Consider the following 26,759-nt stretch of genomic DNA (forward strand, 5'->3'; position numbering starts at 1 on the left):
AAGGAAGCCGCGACTAAATAATATGAATTGCGCGACATTTGCAAAACGGAATATCACCGAAACCGGCATCCACGGTTTGCCCTACTTGATGCGCACAGATCTGCATTGGACGGAGCGACTGTTTTGGTTAGGCATCATCATAGCAGCGACTTATTATTCAATTTTCCTATCTTCGGAACAATTGAAGCATTTTCGTGAAAACCCACTTGTTTTTGCCGCCGAACTGACGTGGGATAAGAAGAACTTCCTCTATCCGGGCATAACAATGTGCAGCGATTTTCGCAATGAGTTGATGGCAGAAGAAATAATAAGGGAGTAAGTGTGTAAATTGAGGTCAATAGCTTGAGGTTTTTGTAAGTATAAAAACACAAAATATTCCATATTTTAAACAGAATATGGCAGCTCACATCCAATGACACAGGTTACGACTATTACTCAAATTTTTTGCAAGTCTTAAATGTCCTACACTATGATACCCTGGAGACGCTGCTGCCATACAAAAATGACTCGACGCTTTGGGGCATCGATTACGTGGATGTTTTAACCAAAGTAAGAGATGATTACAAAATAAAAACTAAAGAAACGATTAAGACTAAGCTTTCATTATAACTTTTACAGTTGCAGACACCAGACAAGCCAGAAATTCAGATCTCCGAAAAAAAGAGCATCATATTCGCACAAGCAATTACAGAGGTTGGTCTGTGCCGTACAACTTCACAGCTCAATAAGTACACCAATCCCAGCGGAGAAATGTATGTATGATGATATATTGATGGATACATGCATATTTAATAACCTAAAGACATGCCATGTTTATTCTATATCATTTCAGAAAATCCGTCGAGGTTAGCCCCGTGCAATATTGTCTTTTCATGAGCATTTGTACTATCAAGCTGTTTCCAGAATATTCAGATGAAGCAGGAGTATTTGTGGTAAGTTAATTGAAACCTTTTGGAAAATGTCAGACGTTTGATGACGTTCGATCTAAAAAGATGTGAATTGTAGAGCATTATTATACTGAAGTATTGAATATGGATTTGCAAGACTTTTGAAGTGTGAAAATAATATCTTAATTCGGTTGAAAAGTTATTGTCTTTTGGTTTTTTGCTGGAGACCAGACTGTTTTGTATCAAGGTTGGGCAAAAGGTGGGGGTTGAGCTTATTGCGCAGTCAAATAGAGGCACAGTTTTTCTTAATTGGTAGGGATTTATTTTCTTAGTTAACAGTCAAACCCGTTCGAAACCTTATTTTATTTGATATTCATCAGACTTTGTTTAGAGCTATCTCTTCCGTACACACCGTTTATTTGAGAATATTTTTACAGTAGATAATTTGGGAGCAAACATATTGAGGCAATTGAAAAAATGTAAGAGTAAAAAACGTTTAAACAATTTTAAGAATATCTCTATCTGTTGTCAGTATCTGCATAACCCCTTCGATGTCGTAGCGCCCAATTACATAACCAATGTCTATCAGACTGCGCCACAAGGTCGAGTTTTAACTGTTGATCTGGAGATCACTTCATTCAGTGCCGAAGCCCAGGTGCGCAGAATACCGGTGGAGTACCGCAAATGTCGCTACCCAGAAGAGAGTAATCTCAAGTACTTCGAGGTAAGTTTTTACTATCTAATAAGGTCATCCTAAATATATATGGTATTTACCGTTCTGATTTCACAGACCTACACGACAGCTTTGTGTTGCATAGAACGGCGCATTCACAGGGCCATGGAACTATGCAATTGCAAGCCACATTTCTATGCCGTAGGAGCCGATCTACCCATTTGTAATATTGATCAACTTTTATGTTTGCAACGGCATAATTGGACGAAGACAAATTGTACCACCTGCGTACAGCTCTGTGAGTCCATGTTTTATGTGCAGCTACAGCAGAGCGTTGCGCAGCCTATGCACGGGCTGCAGGTGGAGGGTGAAATGAGTCAAAAATTTGAACGCACCGTCAACATACATCTCAATTTGCCATATCGAGGCATACGTCGTCGTGTGGTCTTCAGCTACGATGAGGTGATCGTCTCGTTTGGCGGTGCGTTTGGTCTGTTTTTAGGCGCCAGCTTTATCAGCACTTATACGATAATAAAGATTTTCGGCGATTTTGTGGTGCTCAATTTTTTGCAATTTTGTCGACAACAACAACTTCGCAGAAGAATATTACGCGTTCGTGTGATATAAAGCGCCGAATAAAATATGAAATGCTACGAGAACAGTCGCTGTAGCTTGAAATGCAATTATAATATATATAAGGCAATTGAATTTGTATTGCTGGCGAAATCAACTGAACTATCGATTTTCTCTGACACATTTCCTTTCTCTTTTCGCTAAACTTAAATGCCAAAAGCTACTGACACCTAACAAAGGCACGCCATGCAATAGCGGTACAATTTATGCAGGTAAAATGTTATAAATGAAAATCATCACAGGGTGAATAACGGAAAAAGTATCTGCTCAGCTCACAAATGCTTATATTTTGCTTGCAATGCATGTGTTATAGAAGAAGAAATGTCATTAAAATGCATTTGCGCATTATTTTTTCGAATTCGAAATGACCAGAAATATATATTAATAAATGATGCATTAATGTTGAAATTAATAAAAATTCATTGCGAACAGCTGTGGAATAGTAAATCATGGAATGTTTTTGAAATTGTAATGAGTATTAAGCTTGCAAGGCAAAGCGAGACGATGAAAAGCTGTCTTAATAAAATTCATTATTCGATTTAAAGTACTTAATTAGTGACTTTTAGGTCTACAATATGGTGAACAGGTGTACGGAAATCCACCTACCGGAAGCCAATGGAAAAGGTTCAGAGGCTCGCTGCGCTGTGCATAATGGGAGTTTTAATAACCACACCCACGGCTCTTAAGCTAGTGCTACACCTGCCACCTATAGACCTCTTCGCTGAAAAATGTGTAGCAAAATCGGCGGAAAACTACTGGTTGCAGGGTAATTTATATATAGAACTTTCGGTCTTAGCTCGATGGGTAATAGCGGCACCGACTACATGATACGACTCTTCAATTGAGAAAGAAGATTCAGAGTAACCAGCGACTTCCCTTCTTCTTGGTGCCAAGCCATAAAGGCATCGATGGCAATGGGATAGCGGATGAGTTGCCAAGAGTGGTGTATGGCTGTCATCCGATAACGTGACCGACATTGGTAAACCCATGCATTGTCTTTACGGTAGATCAAAAATAAGAAGAGACTGTAGGAATGATTGGGAACAGATCGAGTTGACTCAGGAAATGTCAAAAGCTAGGCACCAGGGAAACAATGGAGCGTCTCCTGTGCACTTTCCCGCACTAGCAAGGCAACGTTTCCAGCATTTGGGGGCCCGATGGTATTAACAAGCGCTGGGATCACCAAAGCTATAATACCCTTTACAAATATAAAAGGTTCCTTAGAAGAACTTGATTCCGATCATTCAGCTTGTATGACAGCAATATGATATAGTGATTCGAGCTAAACCACATACCAGCTGGTCTTTGATACAGTCTAGCTTAATTTTAAAGTAATTCCTTTTGGAAGTCTTGTCTCAGTCATCCTCTATTGCGTATTTTGTTTTACCGACTGAACTTTAGTAAAGTAGTTATGGGCATCTCAATAATCTAGAACACATTAAATTTATCACGTCATTAATAAACAAAAATCGTTAAAATTAATTATATCTTTCATACAGAGAACCGAAATGAAAAAAGGTATAGCAGCGCTTTGAGCTTTAAATTAGCCCTTTAAAGGGTTAATCAGAGACTATGGGGGTTTTTGACGGCTTAGTGCAAGTTTTGCTAATTTTAATACGATGGATCAGAGAATACAGTAATGATAATTGTCTCTTGAAACTCAAAATAACAAAATTGCCTTAATGACGGAAGAAAGCTGAAAACACCGGAAAACTATGTAGTGAAAATCATTTTGCTTTTATTTTTTTTAGCGGAGCGCTCATATAAAGCATCTATATGCGTTTGTACGATTACACGTGTATGTATGTGAGAGTAATTGTATTAAATTTACGCAAAGAAGCCATAGAAAGGTTGTGCCACTGACAGTACCTTCGCTTCGTAATTCAAAATAATCACAAATTATAAAACAAAAAAACCGAAGAAAATGTTAAACCACCAACAACAATACAACTATATTATAGTTACCCATATACCAAATATATATATACACACAAAGTACATATGCCTATTTGCAGCATTTCACTTTTGCTAAATATTACTTTATGTGTTGAACGATTTTCTCGCGTGCCACGACACGATGACGTTTGCTATACAAATGCATATCTGCAAACATACATTAGGGTGCTCCTTGCAAAATAAAATAAAGAGTTTAATATCAAATATAAATGATGGTTCTAAGTAAAGAAGGTTAGGCGTTCTTAGTGCTCTATATTTAGTACTAGGATTTCTCTTTTACACTACAGAAATTTAAAAATAGCGTAAATAATCTGTGCTGTACCTTATATGTGATATGTTAAACTACAATATAAACTACTACACTAAAATAATATCGAAATCTGATGATGATGATGAGCTTTACAATGATTTTTCTAAAATACCGAAAAAGGTTCAGTTTTTGAAAATATTAGGTAAAGTAAAAAGTTCGTTCGGTTTTTTTATTGATTTTTCACAGTAGATGACTCCTTGCCCATCCCACCAAACACACAGCAAAACCTTCCTGGCTGTCAATCAGGTCTTGGCCACCATCTGGGCCGCTTCCCCGAGCTTTGACCACGACCGTTTGCGCTCGATGTTGTCATAAGTGACCCATTTTTCATCGCCAGTCACAATCCGCTTCAGAAACGGGTCGATTTTGTTGCGATTCTGCAGCGATTTGCAGATAGAAATTCGGTCCATCATATTTTTTGCGTTAGTTCGTGTGACACCCAAACATTGAGCTCCTTTTTGAATCCAAGGTTATACAAATGGTTCCAAACGGTTTTCTGGCTTATCTTTAGTTCCTCAGCAATTAAATAAGTGCTTACGTGACGGTCTGTTTCCACTATTTCCATGATTTTATCGCAATTTTCGACGACAGGCCTCCCGACGCGTGGCGCATCTTTGACATCGAAATTACCGGAACGGAACCTAGCAAATCACTTTTGTGCTACACGTTCGTTTACAGTATCGGGCCCATAAACTAAATTAATTTTTTCAGCAACATTGGCTGCTTTTTCGCTTTGATCGAAGAAAAATTGTAAAATATAGCGAATTTTCTTTTTGCTGGTGTCCATCTTTGACGAGCGCTCACAACGTACTGAGTAAATCAATCGAAAAACTGTCAAAGACAAACTTTTAGCGCGAATAAACACATTTTCAGCGCCGTATAGTATGACATGATGCGACACGTAACACTAGTACTACTAAAAAACTTACATAGTGGACTAGATAATGATGCTGTGAGGAGCAGTCTCCGAATGCCGTCGTCCTCCGATTTGAAAAATGTTGTTTCGAGAAAAACGAGTATAGGTCTTCAGCTCACCGGTCCAAAAGCTCGTCACTATAGCGAGTTGGACCGGGAGTTTTTTTTTAGTATTATAACATTTGAATAATAATTAATTTATGACCCTAAAATGTACCTTTAACCAAGACAATAAAGCATTTTTGAGAATTCTAGACGGCGCAAAGTCGTGAAGCAAGCTTTATGCTGATTTTATTGCACCACTTTTTTTGAAAAATTGTATTACTTCTTTGAGATTCAGACCTTTTACAGAAGAGACATTTTATGAGATTTTTAGCAAGCGAAAAGTTTCAAACGACTAAATAGATGGTGCTAATCACAATCTTGTTTTTTTTTTTAATTTTTACTCATCGATACCAGACCATTGATGCTCTAGTTCTGAATAATCGTTTTACAATACTAATCTAAACTTTAAGCAAACCGAAAATCGCTTTTTAAATAATTATGGAATGAACTAGTACCCTTAAGTACCAACCTAATGCACATTAATATATAGTTATAGTTTAATGCTTTCATCCGCGTACTTCAGCGGTTTAAGTTCTTCGTTAATCGGTTTGTCTCATGCCAAAATGTTGGCTCATGGCTGCTGGTTGTTGGCGTACGGCTGACGCCTGATGACTGCAATCCACGTCATTATGTTACGTGTTGATGGCAAATGTGATGAAGATGCTCATAATAAGTAAATCTGATGCCGTGATGGCGTTAAAACGAACTAACGATGTTTAGACGCTGTGATTTCAGATTATAACGACGCCTGCGGTTACCAATTATATTTCCTCGGTGCGGTCGCCTTTCTATTTGACGCTTGGTCGGCCCACAATCTCATGTACACACATGCATACACATATATGTGCATTTTTATGTAGGCAGATATAGTTAACCGTACTTTGGTGGCGGTAAAATGCAGCGGATGTGCGCTTAGCGTGAAGAAAATGCCCACAAAACAAATAGTCAAAGCTAATAACCTTCATTTTTGTTTTTATTGTGTTGCCAGCAAATAGCAGCGCCATCTTTTGTGGTTGTTGTTGTTGATTTGCTGTCAGCGTGTGGAGTAAATGAAGGTTAATGGCAGTTTTCATTTTGAAAATTTGTACGAGTACTTTGGCACTCATTAGAAGCCAGTATGAAATGTAGCTAAATTACTGGAAATAGTCAAATATAATAAATGCACAAAAAACAGTAACCAAACCAAAAAAAAAAAAAAATGCGGAGCAGTAATTTTTCACACCTATATAAAGGGTGTTTTTTAGACACGTGGTTTTCAAGAAGACATAAAACGAGTATATTCTAATGTTATGGCCAATATTTAGCTTTATTGTAAAGATAAGGATTGACCATTATGTTTTAAAAATGATTTCGGGCAAGGCCCAAATTCCGACCACTTTCTGCAATTTCAATTCAGCAATTAGGGCCGTCAGTCAGCAATAACTCTTCCAAAGCGTCAATCGTTTTGGGCATATTTGCATAGGCAAGCGACTTCACATAACTTCACCAAATTAGTATCTTGGAGGCCATGCCACTGGTCCACGTTTCAGGCAAAAAACAGTCATTAATCATGGCTCTATAGCGTACCCCCATTGGCTGTAATATTATGGCCGGCTTCATTTTTGAAGAAATATCTGGACTATCATAGCTGCAAATGGGACAATTTTGTTTATTAACATACAAAATGAACCAAAAGTGAGCTTCATCGCTCAACAAAATTTTCTAGTGAAAATCGGGATCGGTGTCCATCTCGTTTTAGGCTCATTTACCTAACGTGAGATGCGTTCACAAGTTGGATTTCGTAAGCCTGCAAACCAAGATCTTCAGCAAAATATTCCATAAAGTGGTTGAGCACAGCGCCAATTGTGGCGCCCATTGGCGTATGGACTCATTCAGATCTACTTCGATACTCTGCTGCACAGTAGGACTAGAGTAAGCGCGGTGCGAAACCGATCCACGGTTGCTCAAATTACCGACTCTGCTGAGCGATTGTGTCGACGGAATATTGAACGCTGCGTCGCGCAAACCCAACCATTATTTTGGTAATAAATTGTCACGATTTGCAAACGTTGTTCCGGAGTAAGACTGTATATTACGAAATGGCAAACCAAACTTCGAAAAAAGTGTTGCCTCATTGAAAATCACACGTCTAAAAGAAACACCCGTTACATACATGTATGTATATTATATATTTACGGACATATATTATATATGTACATATATAGAGATCACAAGAAGTGCCAAGGCTACTGTTGTGCAAAATAAGTGCGCAATCCCAATTGAAACAGTTAGGTTTTCAAGAGGTTTTTTAGCAGACCATTTAAATGCTAACATGGAAAAGGGAGGTACTCCATTTCGTTTTATCAACCAGAACTGTACTATATCAAATTGCAAAAGAACAATCGAAAGTGAGAAAATGTTTCAACGGAAATAATGGCTAGGAAAAATACTGAGATCTTTGCTTTATCGGTCCTATGATATCATTGAACTTTTCAGAATTATCAACCAGTTAAAAATATCATGTATGGCGTCAATGACGATTGCTAGCGTTAACTATATATAAAAATAGAACAATATTTAATATTATGAAAAAACAAATAATGACGACGGAGAAACCACAAAATTGTTTTGACGTGACGGATGCTTTATTCTTGGTAAGTGGACGATGAAAGAAAATTTGAGATTGATATGGCTAAAATTTTTATATATTTAACAGGAACATATGAATAATTTCCAAATACAGACGCTTCAATTACTAATAATATTGTTTCGACATCAAAGTTGGTCTCCTAAACTACTGAACAGATGTTAATAAAAATTTAGCACACTTAGTACAGATTGATCCAACTTTAAAAGATAGGATATTTTATATCCACAACAATTTTTATTGCTATTTATTTATTTATTTATTATATGAGAAAGGGTCATATTTATCTGTAAGATTCTAATAGATGACGGTGTAAGATAGTTTGGTCAGCAAAAATATCAACACAAATATTCTTGTAGCAACCCTTTTGACTTGGAAATTTGATGGAGAAATGGTCCAGCTGCAGCGTATTTCAATGATACCGTCAGAATCTATGTTATCTTCTAAGACAAGTCTATAAATAAGACTTAAAGCCAAAAAATATTAATTTTCGATATAGATTTTGAATTCAATCTATTTTCACATGGACAAATATTTGTATAAATCAGTTTTAAAATTAGACCTCTAGTTTAATCTCATGGATTATTATGCTAGCAATAACAGTTACGTTCTTATTTGTACATACAATATTTGAATTACATACATACATATATTGAATAATTTATTATAATAGTATTTAATGTGTACCGTAGCCACAACACCGCGTGGCGGAATCTTCTAGTAATATTATATAAAATGTTGGAATCACAGTAAGTCTAACCACTTCCTAAACCAGAGAAGTCGGAGTATTTATAATCAATAGAATTAATTGTTAGTTCTTTAAATTGACATAGGAGAGCACAAGAACAGTCATCACATCCAAATAGAGATACAAAGAGTTCACGTCAATATCTATACTTAAAACTGCATTCGATTTACGAGTGAAGCAGATTAATACCTAAAACTCTAAGCAAAGCTCAGTTCATAACACAATAGAACCAGAGTAAAATGGATTCTAAAACCACTTTCCGCGATAAAACTTGTTTTCCACTTTTTAAAGATTAGCCTGAAGTGAATCTCACTAAATAATAATCCTAAAGATCATTGCTCGCTGGTTGACAAGACAACTGATGATTTCTCATAAAAATGATCGCATCTTCCAACCTTTTAACACCTACTCCCCAAGTTTTCTCAAAGATCATTTAACCTAACGACCCAAATGGGTCCCAGCAAGTGTCAAGAAAAACAATTTTCAAAATACTGGAAAGCACACGAACAAAAGTTTATATAAGGTAATAGAATTATGTCTGTATACTGAATTTCATAACACTAAATTCAGCCGCAAAAACTAATATTTTCGCAATAATGAAGCGTTTCGCTTGTCTGCAAACCGAAACGGTCAATTCGTATAAATTTGCCACGGTCTAGCAATTACTAGTTCAATGAACGCCGCGAAATATTGCAACTTAAGTGGAAAATTAAAATTTATGTATATATTCTGACAAGTATTCGCAATAATTGAGAGCTGGGGTGTTGAAGACAGGAGTAGGCGATCGCACAACTGCTGAGCCGCATATGTGTAAACTGAAGTTGAAAATCAATTGAAGAAAAGGTATGAGTTCTAGGTATCATAGACCAATACAACTGATATTATTTCGGGTTCTTTTTAGACCAGATAAAGCAAAGCGAATGAGTCTCACAATTAACAGAGACAAGTGGAAAGAAATAGTCAGCAAATTACCGACTATATGTAGATCGCATAAAAACGTCAACTCAGCAATCCAAAAGTTATACTTTGGATCCGCTGCATTTTAGGAATCTTTACCTGTATCACAGAAGGGTGAATGGCAAATTTATAAAACAAAATGTTCATGGGATATTGCGAATAATTGATTCGACGTTAATCAATCGAAAAAGGTTCTGGAAATAGTCAAGCGAACTAAAATCCGATGTACGCTAAGCTTAAGGCGGGTGGACCGTTTAAAGCTCAGCGCTTTAGTTTTGAAGGTAATCGCTAATGGTGCCTTCTTCGCATTGAACTCTGTAGAGAAAAAACTTAACTTTCAAAATCCCAAAGATTTGCAAGCAAATTTAAGAACTGGCAAGGATCGACACGGATTCAAATCAAATTTGTCGAGTTTTCCTCGGTACGGACCCAAGCGCTTCAGCTCAGTAATTGTTCATTAAGATATCTGATGTTGGTGCTGAAACTGAAGGTTATCCATGCATTAAAGCAATTCCATCCTAATGAGACGGTCATTAAGGGATATTGCGATACGATTCTGGTTTCTGGTAAATCATTAAAGCTTAATTTTAAAGCAAATTTTAAAAGCACCTCTAGCCTATAAACAGCGAAACCTGGTGCCGTCTAGACGTTTCTCTTGCACATTAAAGTTTTAGTTTGATAATTTTACAGTAGCCTTCACTTAACCAAGTAAATCAACAACTTTTAGCTGGTCTCAGTCTCGTTGCTACAGCCTGACGGCCTATAATTTTTCTGCTCTGATTCGCACTCAGGCCAAAGTAAAATCAACACATAAAAATCTAATAACAATAAATACGCATGCGAGTAGAAACAGCGAAGCGGCAACCAGTCGGACAAGTTGCACGCCCGACGCAAGCAAACGAGTGAGCTCATACGGACGGAGAGACGTAAAAATGTATGTGAGCACGAAGCAGAATTGCGTGCGAAGCAAATGTGTACTTCCTCAATGGATCTAAGGCGCGCACAAAGAAAACTAACTTCCAATCTAAAGTGGCTACGGAAATCTTCCAATAATTTAATAATACAATATAAAGCATATTAAGTGAACCAAAAGCAATGAAGGCAAGGAAAATAAGCAGGGAAGGCAATAGGTAAGCGGTGCAGCGACACAAATACAACTCTGAAATGCGCATAAATTATTAGAAGCTGAAAGAAAAAGCCCAACAACACTGTATACTACATGGAACTGTCTCTCGGTGTGTGAAATGCTGTGACTGCAACGCTGGCGATGGCAGACTTACCGACAGTCAACCAGTGGTGGCAGCTACAAATCAGCGCCTTCATTTCCACGAACAAACTATTCATGGCATTTCGAACTGACGTTGAGGTTATATGGAACTTTGCTCTGTGCAATGCGGCGAATGAAAAGCCTACAGACGAGGAAGGTGGCACTAAGTGAGTTGCGCATCGCAAAGTGTGGATCCTCAAAAGGCATTAGTAGACAATATATACCATTCATGTAATTTTTAGCATTCACATGCTTTTGTTTGGTAGTATATTCGGTTAGATTTCAAAAAAAAGATGGATCTATACAAAATAAAACCACAGCGTTAGCAGCGCGTGCGTTGTGGACAAACAAAAGCTCGTTGGGCTTTAAGCTCTCGCACAATAAATTTATAAATATTTATTATTTGTACACTAACCTCAACAGCGAGCGTTATAACACGATGTTAAATGACCTTTTTTCCGGCATTTGATATCTATTCCCAGCAAGACGGTACGCCGCCTCTTGTTTCACATCTAAACATGGACACATTGCGTGGAAAGTATGGCGACTCGTTAATTTCCAGAAATGACCTAGCCAAATGACCGCCAACATCATGCGATTTAACGCCTCTAGATTATTTTCTCTGCGGGTATGATAAATCAAAGGTCAACTAGAAATATTGGCGTAAACGGAGACGTGGTAGCCATTTCACCGACATTTTGTACAAATCATAAATGGCAAAAAAAAATTATAACCCATTTTGACCAAATTTTAGTGATTTATTTCATTTCAACATCACGTCGATCTTGTTGATAGACTATTTACAAGTAGATATCAAATCTATCAGATCTTTCTTCGTCTCATCGGTTGTACTTTTAGTTTGCGAATCTAATTGCTCCTTCTAAAGCACTACGTAAATATGGATCAAGCTTATCGAGTTCTGAGAGTAAGAAACAGAGAGAAAGAGAGAGTTCTCAAAGCGAAAAAGCGGCAAATAATTTTACGAGTTCTTTACTTTGCAGTGACGTGGAAGAAACCTCATTGCAATTGATTTTTTTCGAGCCTATGAACAGAAATTTTTTCGAAAAACCTTGAATTTTAAACAATTTAATTAACGAACAGGGTCTATAGTTTGAATTGCGGTATGAAAATCCATTATAGATGAGAATTACGGTTAGATCTGTAAAACGTAGTTAACTGAGGATGCAATTAAAAAGGAATGAATAAAAGTATTTAGTAAAATTTCGAGATTGCAAATAACAGAAGATATTTGATCGAAAATTGTCAGTATTGAAATAATTTTGTTGGAAAACAAACTAAGTCTAAAATGAAATCAGGTCATGCAAAAGAAGGGTATAAAAGTTGCAACATAACTCAAAGCATACTGTTGACAGTTGTGGCAAGTTTGTAGCAGCAGCAACAGCTACAAAAACAGCAATTTTTTAAAGTAGAATGCGGCATGTCAGAGGCTCCCAGTCAGTCACTTAGTTCATCAGTTCATCAGACGACATTTTTACTTTGCCAACAGCAGCTTCCTGGTTCATTCAGTCTTGTACGCACGCACACATGAGTACTCGAGTAGCAACACACACACACTATCGCATGTCTGAGGCACTTAAAATGTGTGTTATTTTTAGTACAAAAACATTTGTCGAGTTGTGTGATTTTTATTTTTTCAAAAAGGGGGGGAAGAAATCACATACACACACACACGTCCACACTCACATTAACACCTGCTGCACACATTTTTTCCTAGCAGCTATTTTTGGAATTTGTTTTTTTTACTTCATTTTACAGACTGAAGTCCACCAACAAAATGATTTTGGCAGCGCGTGCGATTGTAGCTGATAAAAGACATGCGACCGAATTGATAAAGTTTATTTAAATTGAGGGCAATGTAGCCGGCAAAAGAGAAGAATAAGCTAAAAATTGGCGCACAAAATCTTATAAATAACACCTTTTGATGCCGAAAAGTGGTTTAAAGTGAAGAAGCAGATTTGTAAAAATGGTCCGTGTGTGGTTTGAAAAGCTCCCCCGGCTACATAATTTGCATAGGAATTGCTAAAATTGAGAGAAGGAGAAAGCTTACATTTGAGTAAGTGAGAAAAATACTATCAAAACCGTTGGACCCAACAGCGGGAAGAAAAGAAGTTTTGTTAGAAGACAAAGCTACAACATAGCTATGTCGCTGGTTACTGCCTTGAACTTAAATGCGGTGGTTTCAAAACTTCCCTCACATAACGGTTGTTTAAATAGTATTATGACCTAGGATTGACTGAGACATACTCTTAAGGAAAACAAAAAAGGCTTATTCTCGCAATCGAAATTTTCAGAAATCCTTATCATATTGTTGGACAGCTGTTTAAGTGACTATTTCTACCGTTACCTATGGCTTAATTTTTGTGCAAAGATTTGGCAACCCAATTGGCAACCCGAACTTTGTTACGCAAAGAGTTTGAACGAAATTTTCTCGGAATATTATAAGCGAGAGCGTTGTAAACGGGTAAGGTACCTGGTGAAAGCCCACTGAATCCGACAATAAAATAGTGCAAGTGCAACTATGTATTTAAGATGGTGATTACTTATTTGTCTCGCTGCAGTCATCTAATCACCAGTTTGGTCGAAAAAACACTGGTTCAATAGTTTAAAAAAAGTTCTTCAATGAAACAATAGGGAAATGCCAGTCTATTTTGTATGTGGTAGCTCTACTGAGTTTAAAACGTTTTCGACATAATTACCAGCACTAGTTGTGGATCTACACTGAAAGCTGGATGGAGCACTGAAGATAATCTATACGATGTTGCATGGCTCACTATTTAGATGGGGTACACTTTGAATTCATTTCAAAATACTTGAATTACCAGGTCGCTGGGTAATACCTTCCTTCGCTCACATACCTTCTAGGGAGCATGAGAGAGGACTCGCTTGAGGAGAGGCGCTGAGCTTTTTTTACGGAGGGGTCAAGATTTTCAGGGAGGGTTGGTGGAGTTGTACACTGTCGGTAACTATCGATTAGCTCCATTTTTAAGCTTCCGTCCTCAACGTCTTCCAAGCAGAAGTGGCTGCCAGAAAAGTAGCAGTAAATCTATTACTTCGGTATGCTGAGACTTCGGTCTCAATAACTGCGAAATGGGAACGGATTGTTGGACTTCAGACCAACACAGCAAGCGTAACAGGTCTAGCCTTCGCTCTCAACAAAATTCGCTTTTCAATGGTTTTAAGACACTGGACAAAGTCCAATCGGGATTCATGCGGTAAAATTAAACAAATGTCTACCGGAGTTGCATCAGCTGTTTGGAAGAAGATGAAATAGAATGATCTCAACACTATCAACTCGAATGTCCCGTCTTTGCTACATAAAGGCAAAAACACCTCGGATCTTTTAAACATGCAAGTGAAATAGCGGAAATAGAAAAAAAAGCATCGAAGCAGTTTTGTGATAGGTTCAGAGCGCTTTGCCGATAGCTGATATCCAAATACAAGAGTTTTTCGTCTGGCTTCACAAAAGACTGTACATAACAGACATAATCAGACATCTAACTTAACCTAACCAGTGTGGTTCACTACGCAGTTCTTTAGCCAGTCGAAGTAACAGAAGCGCAGGTACTATATTGTATCTGGGGATTGTTTAGACAGTGAAGTGGCCATAAAATCTGAACTAATTACTACTCCGCAATTCCTCAAACACCTTCTTTACCCAACAACTTCTTTAAACTGAAAATGACAAAGAATATATTTGTTAAAGCCAAATATCTAAACATGAACTTCTGAAGGGTAGCCGATGGGACTACTAAAGTGACCGACTGGCAGCCACATTAGATTAGATTAGAATTCTGACGCTACAACAACAACAATCACCCCATAGCCATGAAACTTTAGGATGATCTGCAGAGGAGTTCCATATCCAGATTTTACATGACAGTTTTTATTTGTTACGGTAGCGGAATGCAGCACTGCTATAAAAAATGGAAAAAATAACAGATGGATATAAAGATTCCAAAATCAATAGAATAATGCACAATTTGAAAGCATGAGAAATCAGCGGAACATTACTAAATAATTGAAAATATTACGCGGTTCAGTATAGCATTCATAATCTGGTAATATGAGTCAAATTAATCCAGAGTCAATAATATTCGCTCTCCGTTCGCAACTAGCGCTCCCTTACTGCGTTGACTTAACTCTATTCGCAAAACGTAAATGTTACAAAATATTTGGGACAGAATTTACCAAACGTTTGCTGCATTGCCCGCAATAAATAAAGCGAAATCTAAATGCCGTGAGCACTTTATACGATTTGTGAACGTTTTGTAAGCTTATCGAAAATGAAATCTCGCACAGCCGAATGCCCGTGGAAAGCTTAAGCTGCTGTTGACATTTGCCATCGCTATGTAATGACATTATCTGTGAATCGCCGCAGCAGCAGGACTTATGGCATAGACATAAAGGTGTATAGCAAACACACATACATACAAACAAATTTAAATGCGTACTCGTTCAACTTTGAGCGCAGTCGATATAGCTGCAGTTGCTGCCGAGTAGTGGCGCAAAAAAGCGCAATTAAAACGCAGTTACAGTTAAATGATAAAACAATCGCTTGGTGAATTTTAAAGCAGGTATTGAAAAGATGTACAAATGTTTGTAAGCTGCATAAATACCGAACGGTCCCAGGGTGCAGCAAACCAGTACTGAATGGCATTAATCATTAATGCGACGTTTTATTTTCTAAAACTCGGCCGCTCGAGCAATTTAACGCCGCTGACATATGCACGGGAGGGTAGGGCAGGTGGAATATTCTAGTGGAATTGTATTCTATTTTAAAATGTCACGTATATCATATTAAAAAAAAAATGTAAACTTAAATGCCATCAATCGCAAAATGATTGTATAAAAACCAATTAGAATTTATGTTTCCCTGCGTAGTAACTGAAAATGCAACACTGCTGCAAATATTAAATGATAGCTGTTCGCTGTATCATATTTTATTTTCAGCGAGCACCGTTGGTGTTTGGCAATTACTTAAAACAGAAATCACCATGATTTTGACAGAAACACAAAACGTTATGAATTTGGTGAATTCTTCATATATGTACATATATTTTGCAGTGAAAAAATGATCACAGAAATCACAAAATACTAATGGTTTATATTTTATTATTGGATTTAATGAATAACAATGCAATGAATATAGTTTTTTGATAACTTATGCTAGAAATAGAATCCGTATGTCGAACCTATCAGACTATCAGACGGAGAGAACAAGACTGCTGGTTGTTTTATGATATAGTACCTTTTAGGAGCGTATACTAGTATAAAGGGTATTTTTTTAGACATATGGTTTGCGAGAAGAAATAAAACGCATATAATTTAATGTTCTAGCCAAAAATTTAGCTTTATTGTAAAGATTTGACATTTTGTCTTATAAATAGTTTGAGGCTAGTAACCGAAGCGGCTGGCTCGAATAAATTCCAGCTGAGAGGACCAATTTTCGACCACTTTTTGCAACAATATTCTCTTCTAAGACGTCAATCGTCTTGGCTTATCTGCATAGACAAACAACTTCACATAACGTCCCAAAAAATAATCCTGGAGGCCACGCCACGGGTCCACGACAGATAATGCGCTCACCAAATGTTTCCTTCAATAAATTTATTGTTTCGTTGACTGTAGGGCATGTAGCGCCGTCTTGTTGGAAACAAAGCTTGTCCACATCAACATACTCCAATTCAGGCATGAAAAAGTCATTCATCTTGGCTCTATAGCGATCGACATAGATTGTAAGATAATGACCGGCTTCATTTTTGAAGAGATATGGGTGAAAGATTTCCTCTGCCTATAGAGCACACTTGTGACTTGTGACACCAGTGACTTTTAGAGGATGTAACGACGTCTCAACAATGGCTTGTGAATTATCATCACATCAAACGCGACATTTTTGTTTATTATCGTATCCATTCAGCCACAAGTGAGCTTCATCGCTGAACAAAATTTTCTTGTGAAAATCGAGTTCGGTGGCCACTTCGTTTTGGATCCATTCTCCGAAAGTTGCTCCGAAGTAAATTTGTTCATTACAAAATGGCACCAAAATGAGTATAAATCAAGTAACAGCTAACAAAAACACGCCACACCTCTAAAATAAAAACACTCCTTATAACAATAGCTCGAATATTTGAATTTTAAAAAGATTACCTTGTGATGGGCGTCATAATTATTCTTATTAAACTATACCAATGACGCTGTGACTAATACGAACGTACTTGGACAATGCTCAACGCCAGTTTCAGTCGAAGTTTTGTGACAATTCACCGGGAACGAAACCTAGATCCATCATAACAAATAAGCAGCTTCTGAGAATGACTTTGGTGCTGGAACTCTGTCTTTTTTCGGATTTTCATTACGGACAAATAAGATTTAGGGTGATTTTTAGACTTACACAAGCCCATGGTTTTGACTGACTCTTATGTTAGAATCTCTAGTGTTTGTAGAATGTACGTGCATAACTGAAATTTTCTCTTGGAAAATATGAGCCGACATTTCCAGGCGATATCTTTGCGAATCGCAAGGTCATTTGGTGGCTTTTAAATAAAGGCATAAGCTCGTAACCCAACCGACCTCGAAAGTTCAATATAGTGGACTACTAGAACTAACTTTTGTCATGTTTTATTCGTCAATATAAATTACGTCTCAGTATTGTTAAAAAGCATAACTAATATGCATGACAGTTTCTAAGTTTCAGGACCCATGTATGAGTGGCGTTGCTTTAAACTGAGACATATAATTATTTGTCGCACTTGCAATCAGCGAAAACTCCGTAGACTTGTAGGCGGATAAAGCTGGTTAGCTTTAACTGGTAGAAGAATGCCTGAGGCAGATTTTTTTGAAGTAAGATGTTAAAATTAAGTAGTGCATTTAAATTATTCTATATACTCGTATATATAACAAATATTAGGTTTATAACTATATCGTGCGATTATCAAAGAAATGCTGCTTGAACGCTACAAAATAAGTCGTTTCTGCATCGGATTGTTACTAGTGATGAAAAATTAATTCATTACGACAAACCTAAACGCAAAAAATCATATCTAAAACCAGGCCAATGAGCCAAATTAACGGCAAAGCCGAATATCCATAATGCCAAAGTAATGCTCAGTATTTGGTGGGATCAGAAGGGCGTGCTTATATTATACAAGCTTCTAAAACCAGGTAAAAATCAAATTAGAAGGGCAATTGCCGAAAAACGCCTGGAATTTGCGACTAAACACGACGCAATACAAATTATTTGGATAACCGCGGCCTATTTGGAAGTTTTGCCTCACCCGTGTAGTGTATTAGAAATTGACATGATTCATTCTTGGCCGCTAAGATGACGCAATTCTTTTGAGATGGCATCCACAAATAAACCAACTTCTAGACATTTTCCAAATGTCAGAAGTTAAAGCTGTTGAATATAGCGGCATCTATTGGTGAAAAGAATTGTAGAGACTTCAATTAATTAATCATTTTAAAAAATTGCAGTAATTGCGGTATACCAAGGCAGCCAATTCGAGTGTGCTTCACAAAATAAATTAATTTCTTTGCATTTGTATTTCAAGGTCACAACGGAATTTAATAACAATTCAATTTCCGAGCAGCCGAAAACCACATGGCCATCCGACCAACAATTAATTATACGCCGCTATTAGCCTATCCTATTTTACATTTTTTTTTATGTTTTGGTTATTATTAATACATAGTATTTCTGTACAAATGAGCAGAAAGTAATTTTATAAATCGAAATCTAACTGCGGGCTTGTTATATTGAGTGTGTATACCCTTTGATTCCCAGCCAAAATAATTTGAAAAAATTAAGAGAAGGATAAGAAAATAAAGCAGAAACCAAAAACGCTTGCGGCATACATAATGCATGCGTGAGAAATATTGCAAATAACACACAAAAACAAATACAAACACACACTCGCTAACGGAAATATTTAACGTCAAATGTTTTGTTTACCAATTTCGTATGACTTTCTCGTGTGCAGCTCTTATTATAATATTTTTTGTTTTTTTTTTTATATTTTTTTTAAGCATTTTTCGTATCATATGTCCGAAATCATGTGTACCGACTCGAGTAGCAACCGTGCGTTGGACATTTGAATGCACGCCGAGCGCCAAAGAGTGAGACAGAGAGCAGGAGCGACGTTTTTGACCTTGCTGCCGCAATTCCTTTTGTTCTTTCATTTCACTTTCTGATTTAGACTTTTTTATTATAGACCCCAGCTGTTGCCTCGGGCTGTGCACTGAATTACAAATTTTTAATTGCACTTTGTGAGGTCTTAGAATAAACAAAATTAACGCACAGCGAATATGACAAACAAAAGAACTGTGGTAGCCAACCTCGCCTGGTCGTTCACTTGTTTGGTTATTTGATATTTTTATGCATATCAACAAATATGTGCACACGATCTTGACTTTCTGCATATTGTATAGAAGCAAACCAATACAAGTAGATGAAGTCAGTGAGCAGTCGAGTAGCTTGTAAATTTCGCAGTTAAAGGACATTACCCTTTTGTAACTTAAAAAAAGGTCGATGAAAATCTGGTAATATATATTCAGGGCATCGTCAATAATCCAACTACAAATTACAACAAATTGTCTGAGGACAACTCTTGCTAAAACGTGCTACACTCTTTGTACGACGCCGGACCGATAACTGCGTTGGCTCTCCTCCCGTTAACGCCACTATCGCAAGAGAAATTTACCATCGTGTAGTACATAGCACTACTCAACAAATCTGAAGAAAAATTTTGCCGCTGATGAGCTAAGAGGTCTATGGGTGTATTTAAGGTGTCCTGATTACGAATTTGAGTTCAAAAATGTTTGTCATTTTAGTAAATGATGGTGGTTTGACCCCTACCATCCTTGACTATAACACAAAATAATCTATGTGCAACCCAAAATTAGCAAGAAACAGCCTCTAACATTACAGTCGCAAATTGACTGTAAATAAAATACTTGTAGTGTAGTGTAAGCCTACTGTAAAAATTTCAGGCATCGGACTCGAAATTTTTGCTTTAACAGCGTTTGGAAGAGGTTGTGACGCGCATTTAAAAAAAAATGCGAAAAAAAACATACTAGAGATCAAGGAATAGTCGAACTCAAGATATGGCCAAACCTTAATCATTTTCTGGTCCCAGAGTAATTCTTGTACTCTCTCCCTTGGTCATTGAAGTCGACGTTAACTTTGTCAATGAGACCCCCATGCATAGACAGGTTGTAGGAGTGAGAATAACACAAACTCTGTGTAGGTATCTCTTAGCTTGGAATAGACAGAACTGTGGACAACTTTTTTTTCAACTTTCAGTATAAACATAGTTTTGAGTCGAGCTATTTTTTTTTATTGTTGTAATTTTTATTGTTTCCGTATATAAATTTTTTGGCGACCCTGCTATAGATTATAGGATCTCTTTTATAATGCTATTAATTCAATTAATATAAATTATTCATTTCTTTTGAGCCGATGAACTTATAAAATATATATTTAAAATGCCATATGAAATATGTATTTTATAGAAGTAAAGTACTTTAGTTTCGAATAAAAAATTTTAACTTACCTTCAAATCATTAATAATCTGCTGAAAGAGGCTGCCCAGCGCAGAGCTGCTATCGCGTTCTAAGCTCAAATCCATAGTGATGAATACACTATATATTCCCTTTTGAAAAAGAAAGAACACTTAACCTCAAAGTAGGAACACTGAGGCAACACTTTTCGGATATTTTTTTATTATTATTTCTTGCGGCTTTCAAGAATGTTTTGACAATTTTCAACAATTACGTTAATTGCCTCTAATTGCTAGCACTTCGTTATTATTATTATTATTATTATTGGTGTTATGCGTTTGCTTTATTTAATTGCGGCGCCGCTTTATTTTGTCATTGGCAGATTTTTTTCCTCCACAAATATTATAACAGCACACATCAATCGAAGAGGAGCGCCGTTAGCGGCAAAGGGTGGTGGCTCCACCGCTTATATCTGCTCTGAAAATGCAGCGCATTAAAAGCTGCGTCGAATTATTTGAATTATTTTGACATTTCGACATTTTTATATTTTTCTTTGATTGACTGACTTAATTTATTGTTCGTATTTTTTATGCTGTTGCTTCAGCTTTTATATTATTTTTAGGTTAGATTTTATTTTTTTTGCTTTTTCTTCACTAATGTTTTCTTCACAATTTCTTCGACGCAAATGTTTTTAATTTTTTAGACACTTTTTTATTATTTTAATTCTTGTTTTTCTTTACGTTTTTGTTGTTTGTTCGACATTTTCGTTCAGATCACTTAATGGAATCGTTTTGGTTTCGTTGCTGTTCTGCTGGTTGTTCGCGTGTTTATTTTCATGCTTTTGCTGCTGTTGTTGTTGTTTGCTCTATTGTTATCGTAAAATGAAATTGATCATTAATTCTGTAAAGACAAGAAGAGAGAGCAAATACGAAAATTAATCATTGTCTTGCAGGCGATGGCAGTAAGGTTATGAAACGGTTGTGAGGAGTCTGCGGAGTAAATTAGAAATTAATTATTCACACGAAACATGCGCACGTACATATGCATGTATGTGTGTGCCATGTGATCTAGCACAGACTGCGATCTGGTCGAAATGAGGGAGTGCTAAAGGTAGTGGCAGTTTCTTTATGTTCAAAAAGAAATTCTTCGCTCGTTCAAAGGTTCGTCAAAGAAAAAATTTATTCACGCACAGCGATCGCGATTCGACAGCTTAGATTATTTGCTTAAATAGCGCCAGTTCATTTATGTATGCGATTGAAATTTGGAAAAACAAAAATATAACTAGCAGTGCAAATGTTTATTCGTACGAATTCGAAATTAAAATAAAAAACTTGTAAATATATGATCCTGAACTTTTTTTGAAAATTTTTTAATTTTCGACCTGTTAGAATTATGTCTTATTATGTTGGAAAGAAATATTATATTTTGCAAAATATTTTCAAATATACTTATGCATCATAGTTAAACCCATTTTTATGGGGTTCGTGTGCGGTGGAGAACGTTGGAAATAGCTCGCTATGACACGAGACATGAGAACGTTCACTAAACGGCGTCATTAGTATTCGTGAAGCACTAACGGATATTGGACTCTAAGAAACTAGATAACTAACATGTACCCAAAAACTGATCAAAATTGACCCGAACTGATCCTTGCGAGCGTAAAAGGAATCGATACATTTTTTTTATTAGATTATTACAACCTTTTCTTACGTTCGCATGAAATTTGATCTTCATTTAACTCGGAAAGTTACCTAAATTGCTTGATATTTTGTATTCCTCATGAAATCACAGCTTCGGAATCATTGAAATCGTTACAAAAATGTTTTGGGGATTCTACTTTATTACGAACAACAAGTATTCTGAGTGGCCCAAAACATTCAGTAAAGGTCATGAAATTATCGAAAACATACCTCTTGCGAGTTATCCATGCACATCTGATAATGATAACATCAAAGAATTTAAAGTCGTATGGACATCAGAAAGATAGCAGATGATTTCAACATCTCTTATGAATCGACACAACACATTTTGGTAAATGTTTTAGGTATGAAGCGTGCCAATGCCAGACTCGTACTAAAAGGCAGAATATTTACCAAACAAGACGTCGAGTAGATGCCAAAAAGAGACGCTTGACAACGTAGCTGAGGGCCCTACATGCATCAAACACATCGATGCTGTTGATGAGACGGAAGTTTATGAATAAGAAGTCTAAATTTTCCAACAATCTAGCCAATGACGTTGTAAAAATGAGCCGAAACAAAAAAAAAAAAAACAAAATTCGATGAAGACACTGACGGACATTCCAGCTGAGGCTTAAAACAAGTGCATGAAAAATTGGATTAAGCGTTGGCAGGCTGTTACTGGCTGAGGATCCTATTTTGAAGGCGATAATAAATATAACTATTTGTGGCAATGTTTTTTTTTTTTTTGTTCTGGTCAAATTTGATCAGATGTTAATATAAATATTTTATTAAAATCATTCATGATCATCTTCACTTGACTAAAGTTCAAACAATATGCGTTCGAACACGAATTTCATTCATTACTTTAGTAAGGCCGGTTCTGACAAATCAGCAGCTTCTTGAGGAGAAAAGGAAATGCGCAAAATTTCAAATCGATACAGTCACCGACATTCCTCCCTTCCGTATTTACCGCCCGTATCAAACCAGATTTGTTAAAAGTTATGCCCGTAGTTGCAACGCACACACACATTTCACACATTTAGCTCTTTAGTTATAATTTTTCATAATGTTTTCTTCTGGGTATTACAAACTTCGTGGCAAACTTAATATACCCTATTTAAGGTACAAAAAGTGTTTATATTTATAATTGTGAATAAAAATTATTTTCTATTTTTATTTTCAAGCTCCACTTCCCACTTCGAAAGTATAAATGTTGCCTCGCACTTTAGCAATAAATTATTTATAACAGTAAACAACAATTTATTATTTTATACCAACATTATTAACCACAAATTAATCATTACTTCGGTGTTAGAAAATAAAATATAATTTAGCAAGTACAAAAATAAACAATGCGTCAAAGTGCAATGCACTGCCGAACATATAGTTCAAGCAACCGACGAAATTTCATATATGGATAAGTAATTAAGCTTGCACATCTAACCACACATGTAAGCAGGTGTGCGCTTGTCTGTGTTTGTTAAAGTCCATTTAGTAAATATAATGATCAGTCGTAAAATATGCTTAATTATGTTTAATGGCAAAGTGCGTGTCCGATTTCGGCTTTGGCCTTTCAAGTGGCTTTTTATGCAGCATTTGTGGTGTAAAAAGCAAAAAAAAAAAAAACAAATAAAAAAAAAAAAAGAACTATAAAACAATATGTGGCATATAAACAACAAAAGCAACTGTTTACGTGAATTATTAAGCTTTTATCATAGAAGTAGCGGCTGGCTAGCCCGCTGATAGCAGAAGCACAGGCGATGGGCGGCAAGGCAAATGCATTAAACTCCGCCGCCAACATCAAGTCAAACGCTCTCCAGTCAGCCAATCAGCCAGCCAGGCAATCGAGCAAATAATCAATGCACTTTCACGGTTTCATTGTGACCTAAATAAGCAAACATACGCGGGTTGTTGTAATTCTTCGTTGCATTTATTTGTCTGTATGCAGTTTTATATTTACACACTCGGTTTATGGATGTGTGTGTATGGTAAATAAATTTGTATAAATACATTTAAATCCGCTGAATTTAAATGAATTTTAATTATGTGTGGGATGCAATCAGTTTTCTGAACAAACAAAAAGGCATTCCACAGAACAGATTACAGGGTGTCGTTATTTTTATACTCTCGCAACCTGTTGCTACAGAGTATAATAGTTTTGTTCACCTAACGGTTGTTTGTATCACCTAAAATTAATCGAGTTAGATATAGGGTTATATATATATAAATGATCAGGATGAAGAGACGAGTTGAAATCCGGGTGACTGTCTGTCCGTCCGTCCGTCTGTCCGTCCGTCCGTCTGTCCGTCCGTCCGTCCGTGCAAGCTCTAACTTGAGTAAAAATTGAGATATCTTTATGAAACTTGGTAGACATGTTTCATGGTACCGTGAGACGGTTGGTATTGCAGATGGGCGTAATCGGACCACTGCCACGCCCACAAAACGCCATTAATCAAAAACAAATAACTTGCCATAACTAAGCTCCGCAATAAGATACAAGACTGTTATTTGGTACACAGGATCACATTAGGGAGGGGCATCTGCAGTTAAAAAATTTTTTTAAAAAGTGGGCGTGGTCCCGCCTCTAATAGGTTTAATGTGCATATCTCCTAAACCGCTAATGCTATAATAACAAAATTCACTGGAAGCAAATGTTTTTAGCACTTCTATTGACGGTGTGAAAATAGTTGAAATCGGGTGGCAACTACGCCCACTCCCCATATAACGGTACTGTTAAAAACTACTAAAAGCGCGATAAATCAAGCACTAAACACGCCAGAGACATTAAATTTTATCTCTGAGATGGTATAAGATGACTTTATAGGAACCGCGTTCAAAATTAGACAGTGGGCGTGGCACAGCCCACTTTTAGGTGAAAACCCATATCTTGAGATCTGCTCAACCGATTTCAACCAAATTCGGTGCATAACGTTCTTTTCATGTTTCTATGTCATAGTGCGAAAATGGGCGAAATCGGACTACAACCACGCTTACTTCCCATGTAACACCATTTTCAATTCCATCTGATTCTTTCACATTCCACTATGCAAATCAGGTAAAAATGATTATATCGGGGTAAAACTTTGCGTGAATAATGCAATTAAAGTATGCCACCTTGCGGCCAAAAATTGTCTAAATCGAACCAAAACTGTTCAAACCCCTAAGTACTAAATATGTGGACCCCAGTGCCTATAGTTGACCTTCTACCGAAAATATCAGTCAATCCACAAAGAAATCTCAAACGAGTATACCATTTGACCTTGCGAGAGTATAAAATGTTCGGTTACATCCGAACTTAGCCCTTCCTTACTTGTTTATTTTTTACTTTGATAATCGCAGAAAAAGTTGAAAAAGCAATTATTTATTAATCGAGTTTAAGTTTAAGTCTTTTTATAATTCATTTTATTAGAAAAAAATTTTTAAATTTGTTGATTTTTATAAATGAGTTATAAATTGAGATTTATAATATTGATATAAAATAATTTTTTTTTTTCATATAACATTCATTTTATACGGCGGTTTTCTACAAAGCATAGATAAATCTACAATGTATTTTACCTCGTGCTTTTAATTTTTCTTAAATGATTTTATTTTTCTTAAATTTAAAGTTTTTTATAAATATATAATTATATGTTGAATTGCTTCTCACAGATGGCAGTTTCATTAAATTGGTAAAGTAAACTTGTAAAGTAAAAACGGAAATTAAAGATATCTAATATTCTGAGGAGTTATGAAATCTTCTTGCTTGGTGTTAGTATGGCTGAGCATTCTCTATTTGTAGGTTAGGTGAGGTTATGTAAAACAATTTTGGAAATAGTATAAGCGGGAAGACAACAGCAGTGACAGGTAAACTCAGAATCCACATTCAATGCATGTAGCATTCCTTCCTTTCTTTTCCAAGAAGGACAACAGTTTACTAAATCGGTGAAATTGTAGTCGTTGCTTCTAATCGAACGATATAGTAACCGTTAAACAGTCCAATTTTGTTAAAATATGTCATATTTTTCTTTCTTCAACTTATTAACTCATCAGTTGGTACCAACAATAAAGCTTTTACAACATACTGACAAATAAGGATAAGTTGAATTTTAATCAAGTGAGAACTATTATACAAGTATATTTTTAATTCCAGAATCTGTTTAATATATTCTCAGAGGCACGCTCAGGAATAACGCTTTTGAAAAATAAATAGTATCATGAACACATACTGTACGCCATTTGAAGACTGGAAAGAACAGTAGAAACTATGACATAAAATAAGTTAATAATTACCCCTTAAATAATAATAATAATAAAAAGTGCACAAGTATTTCTACTGCTTAGCAAGTTCATGCCTATACAAATAGATATGGTATATGCGTCCAGACAATTGAGGCGTGTAAAAAGACGCAACTCGCTGTGTACAAAAGCAGTTAGCGGAAGAGAGTTTAACCAAGTCATTTCGCTGTCTCGTCGTGCGGTGTGCTTAGAAGGCCAAAGTG

General features: G+C 36.4%; 2 protein-coding genes across 25 annotated transcripts in view; one reads left to right on the forward strand and one right to left on the reverse strand.

The window, feature by feature from the left end:
* mim (missing-in-metastasis) overlaps positions 1–26,759 on the reverse strand; it is a 117,396-nt gene that overhangs the window by 73,751 nt on the left and 16,886 nt on the right. For 21 of the 24 annotated variants that reach the window (XM_070108563.1, XM_070108562.1, XM_070108561.1 and 18 more), the window contains one exon: positions 20,650–21,496. In XM_070108563.1, the coding sequence (XP_069964664.1) occupies positions 20,650–20,724 (75 nt within the window). In that variant the 5' untranslated portion in view covers positions 20,725–21,496. The remainder of the gene's footprint in view (positions 1–20,649; positions 21,497–26,759) is intronic. The other 3 variants (XM_070108566.1, XM_070108565.1, XM_070108564.1) reach the window with 1 other exon arrangement.
* ppk25 (pickpocket 25) lies at positions 23–2,539 on the forward strand. Its single transcript, XM_070107792.1, has 6 exons — positions 23–315; positions 393–549; positions 649–752; positions 833–932; positions 1,420–1,611; positions 1,678–2,539. The coding sequence occupies exons 1-6, from the start codon at positions 23–25 to the stop codon at positions 2,185–2,187; spliced, it is 1,356 nt and encodes a 451-aa protein (XP_069963893.1). The 3' UTR covers positions 2,188–2,539.

This window comes from Bactrocera oleae, chromosome 4 (assembly GCF_042242935.1).
Source record: "Bactrocera oleae isolate idBacOlea1 chromosome 4, idBacOlea1, whole genome shotgun sequence".
In the NCBI taxonomy this organism is placed as follows: Eukaryota; Metazoa; Arthropoda; class Insecta; order Diptera; family Tephritidae; genus Bactrocera; species Bactrocera oleae.

Bases quoted from the DNA above. Each gene is read 5' to 3' on its own strand.
- ppk25 (XM_070107792.1), top strand. From the start codon at position 23: ATGAATTGCGCGACATTTGCAAAACGGAATATCACCGAAACCGGCATC. The intron at 316-392 runs GTAAGTGTGTAA...TATTTTAAACAG, and splicing joins GCAGAAGAAATAATAAGGGA to AATATGGCAGCTCACATCCA. The intron at 753-832 runs GTATGTATGATG...ATATCATTTCAG, and splicing joins ACCAATCCCAGCGGAGAAAT to AAAATCCGTCGAGGTTAGCC.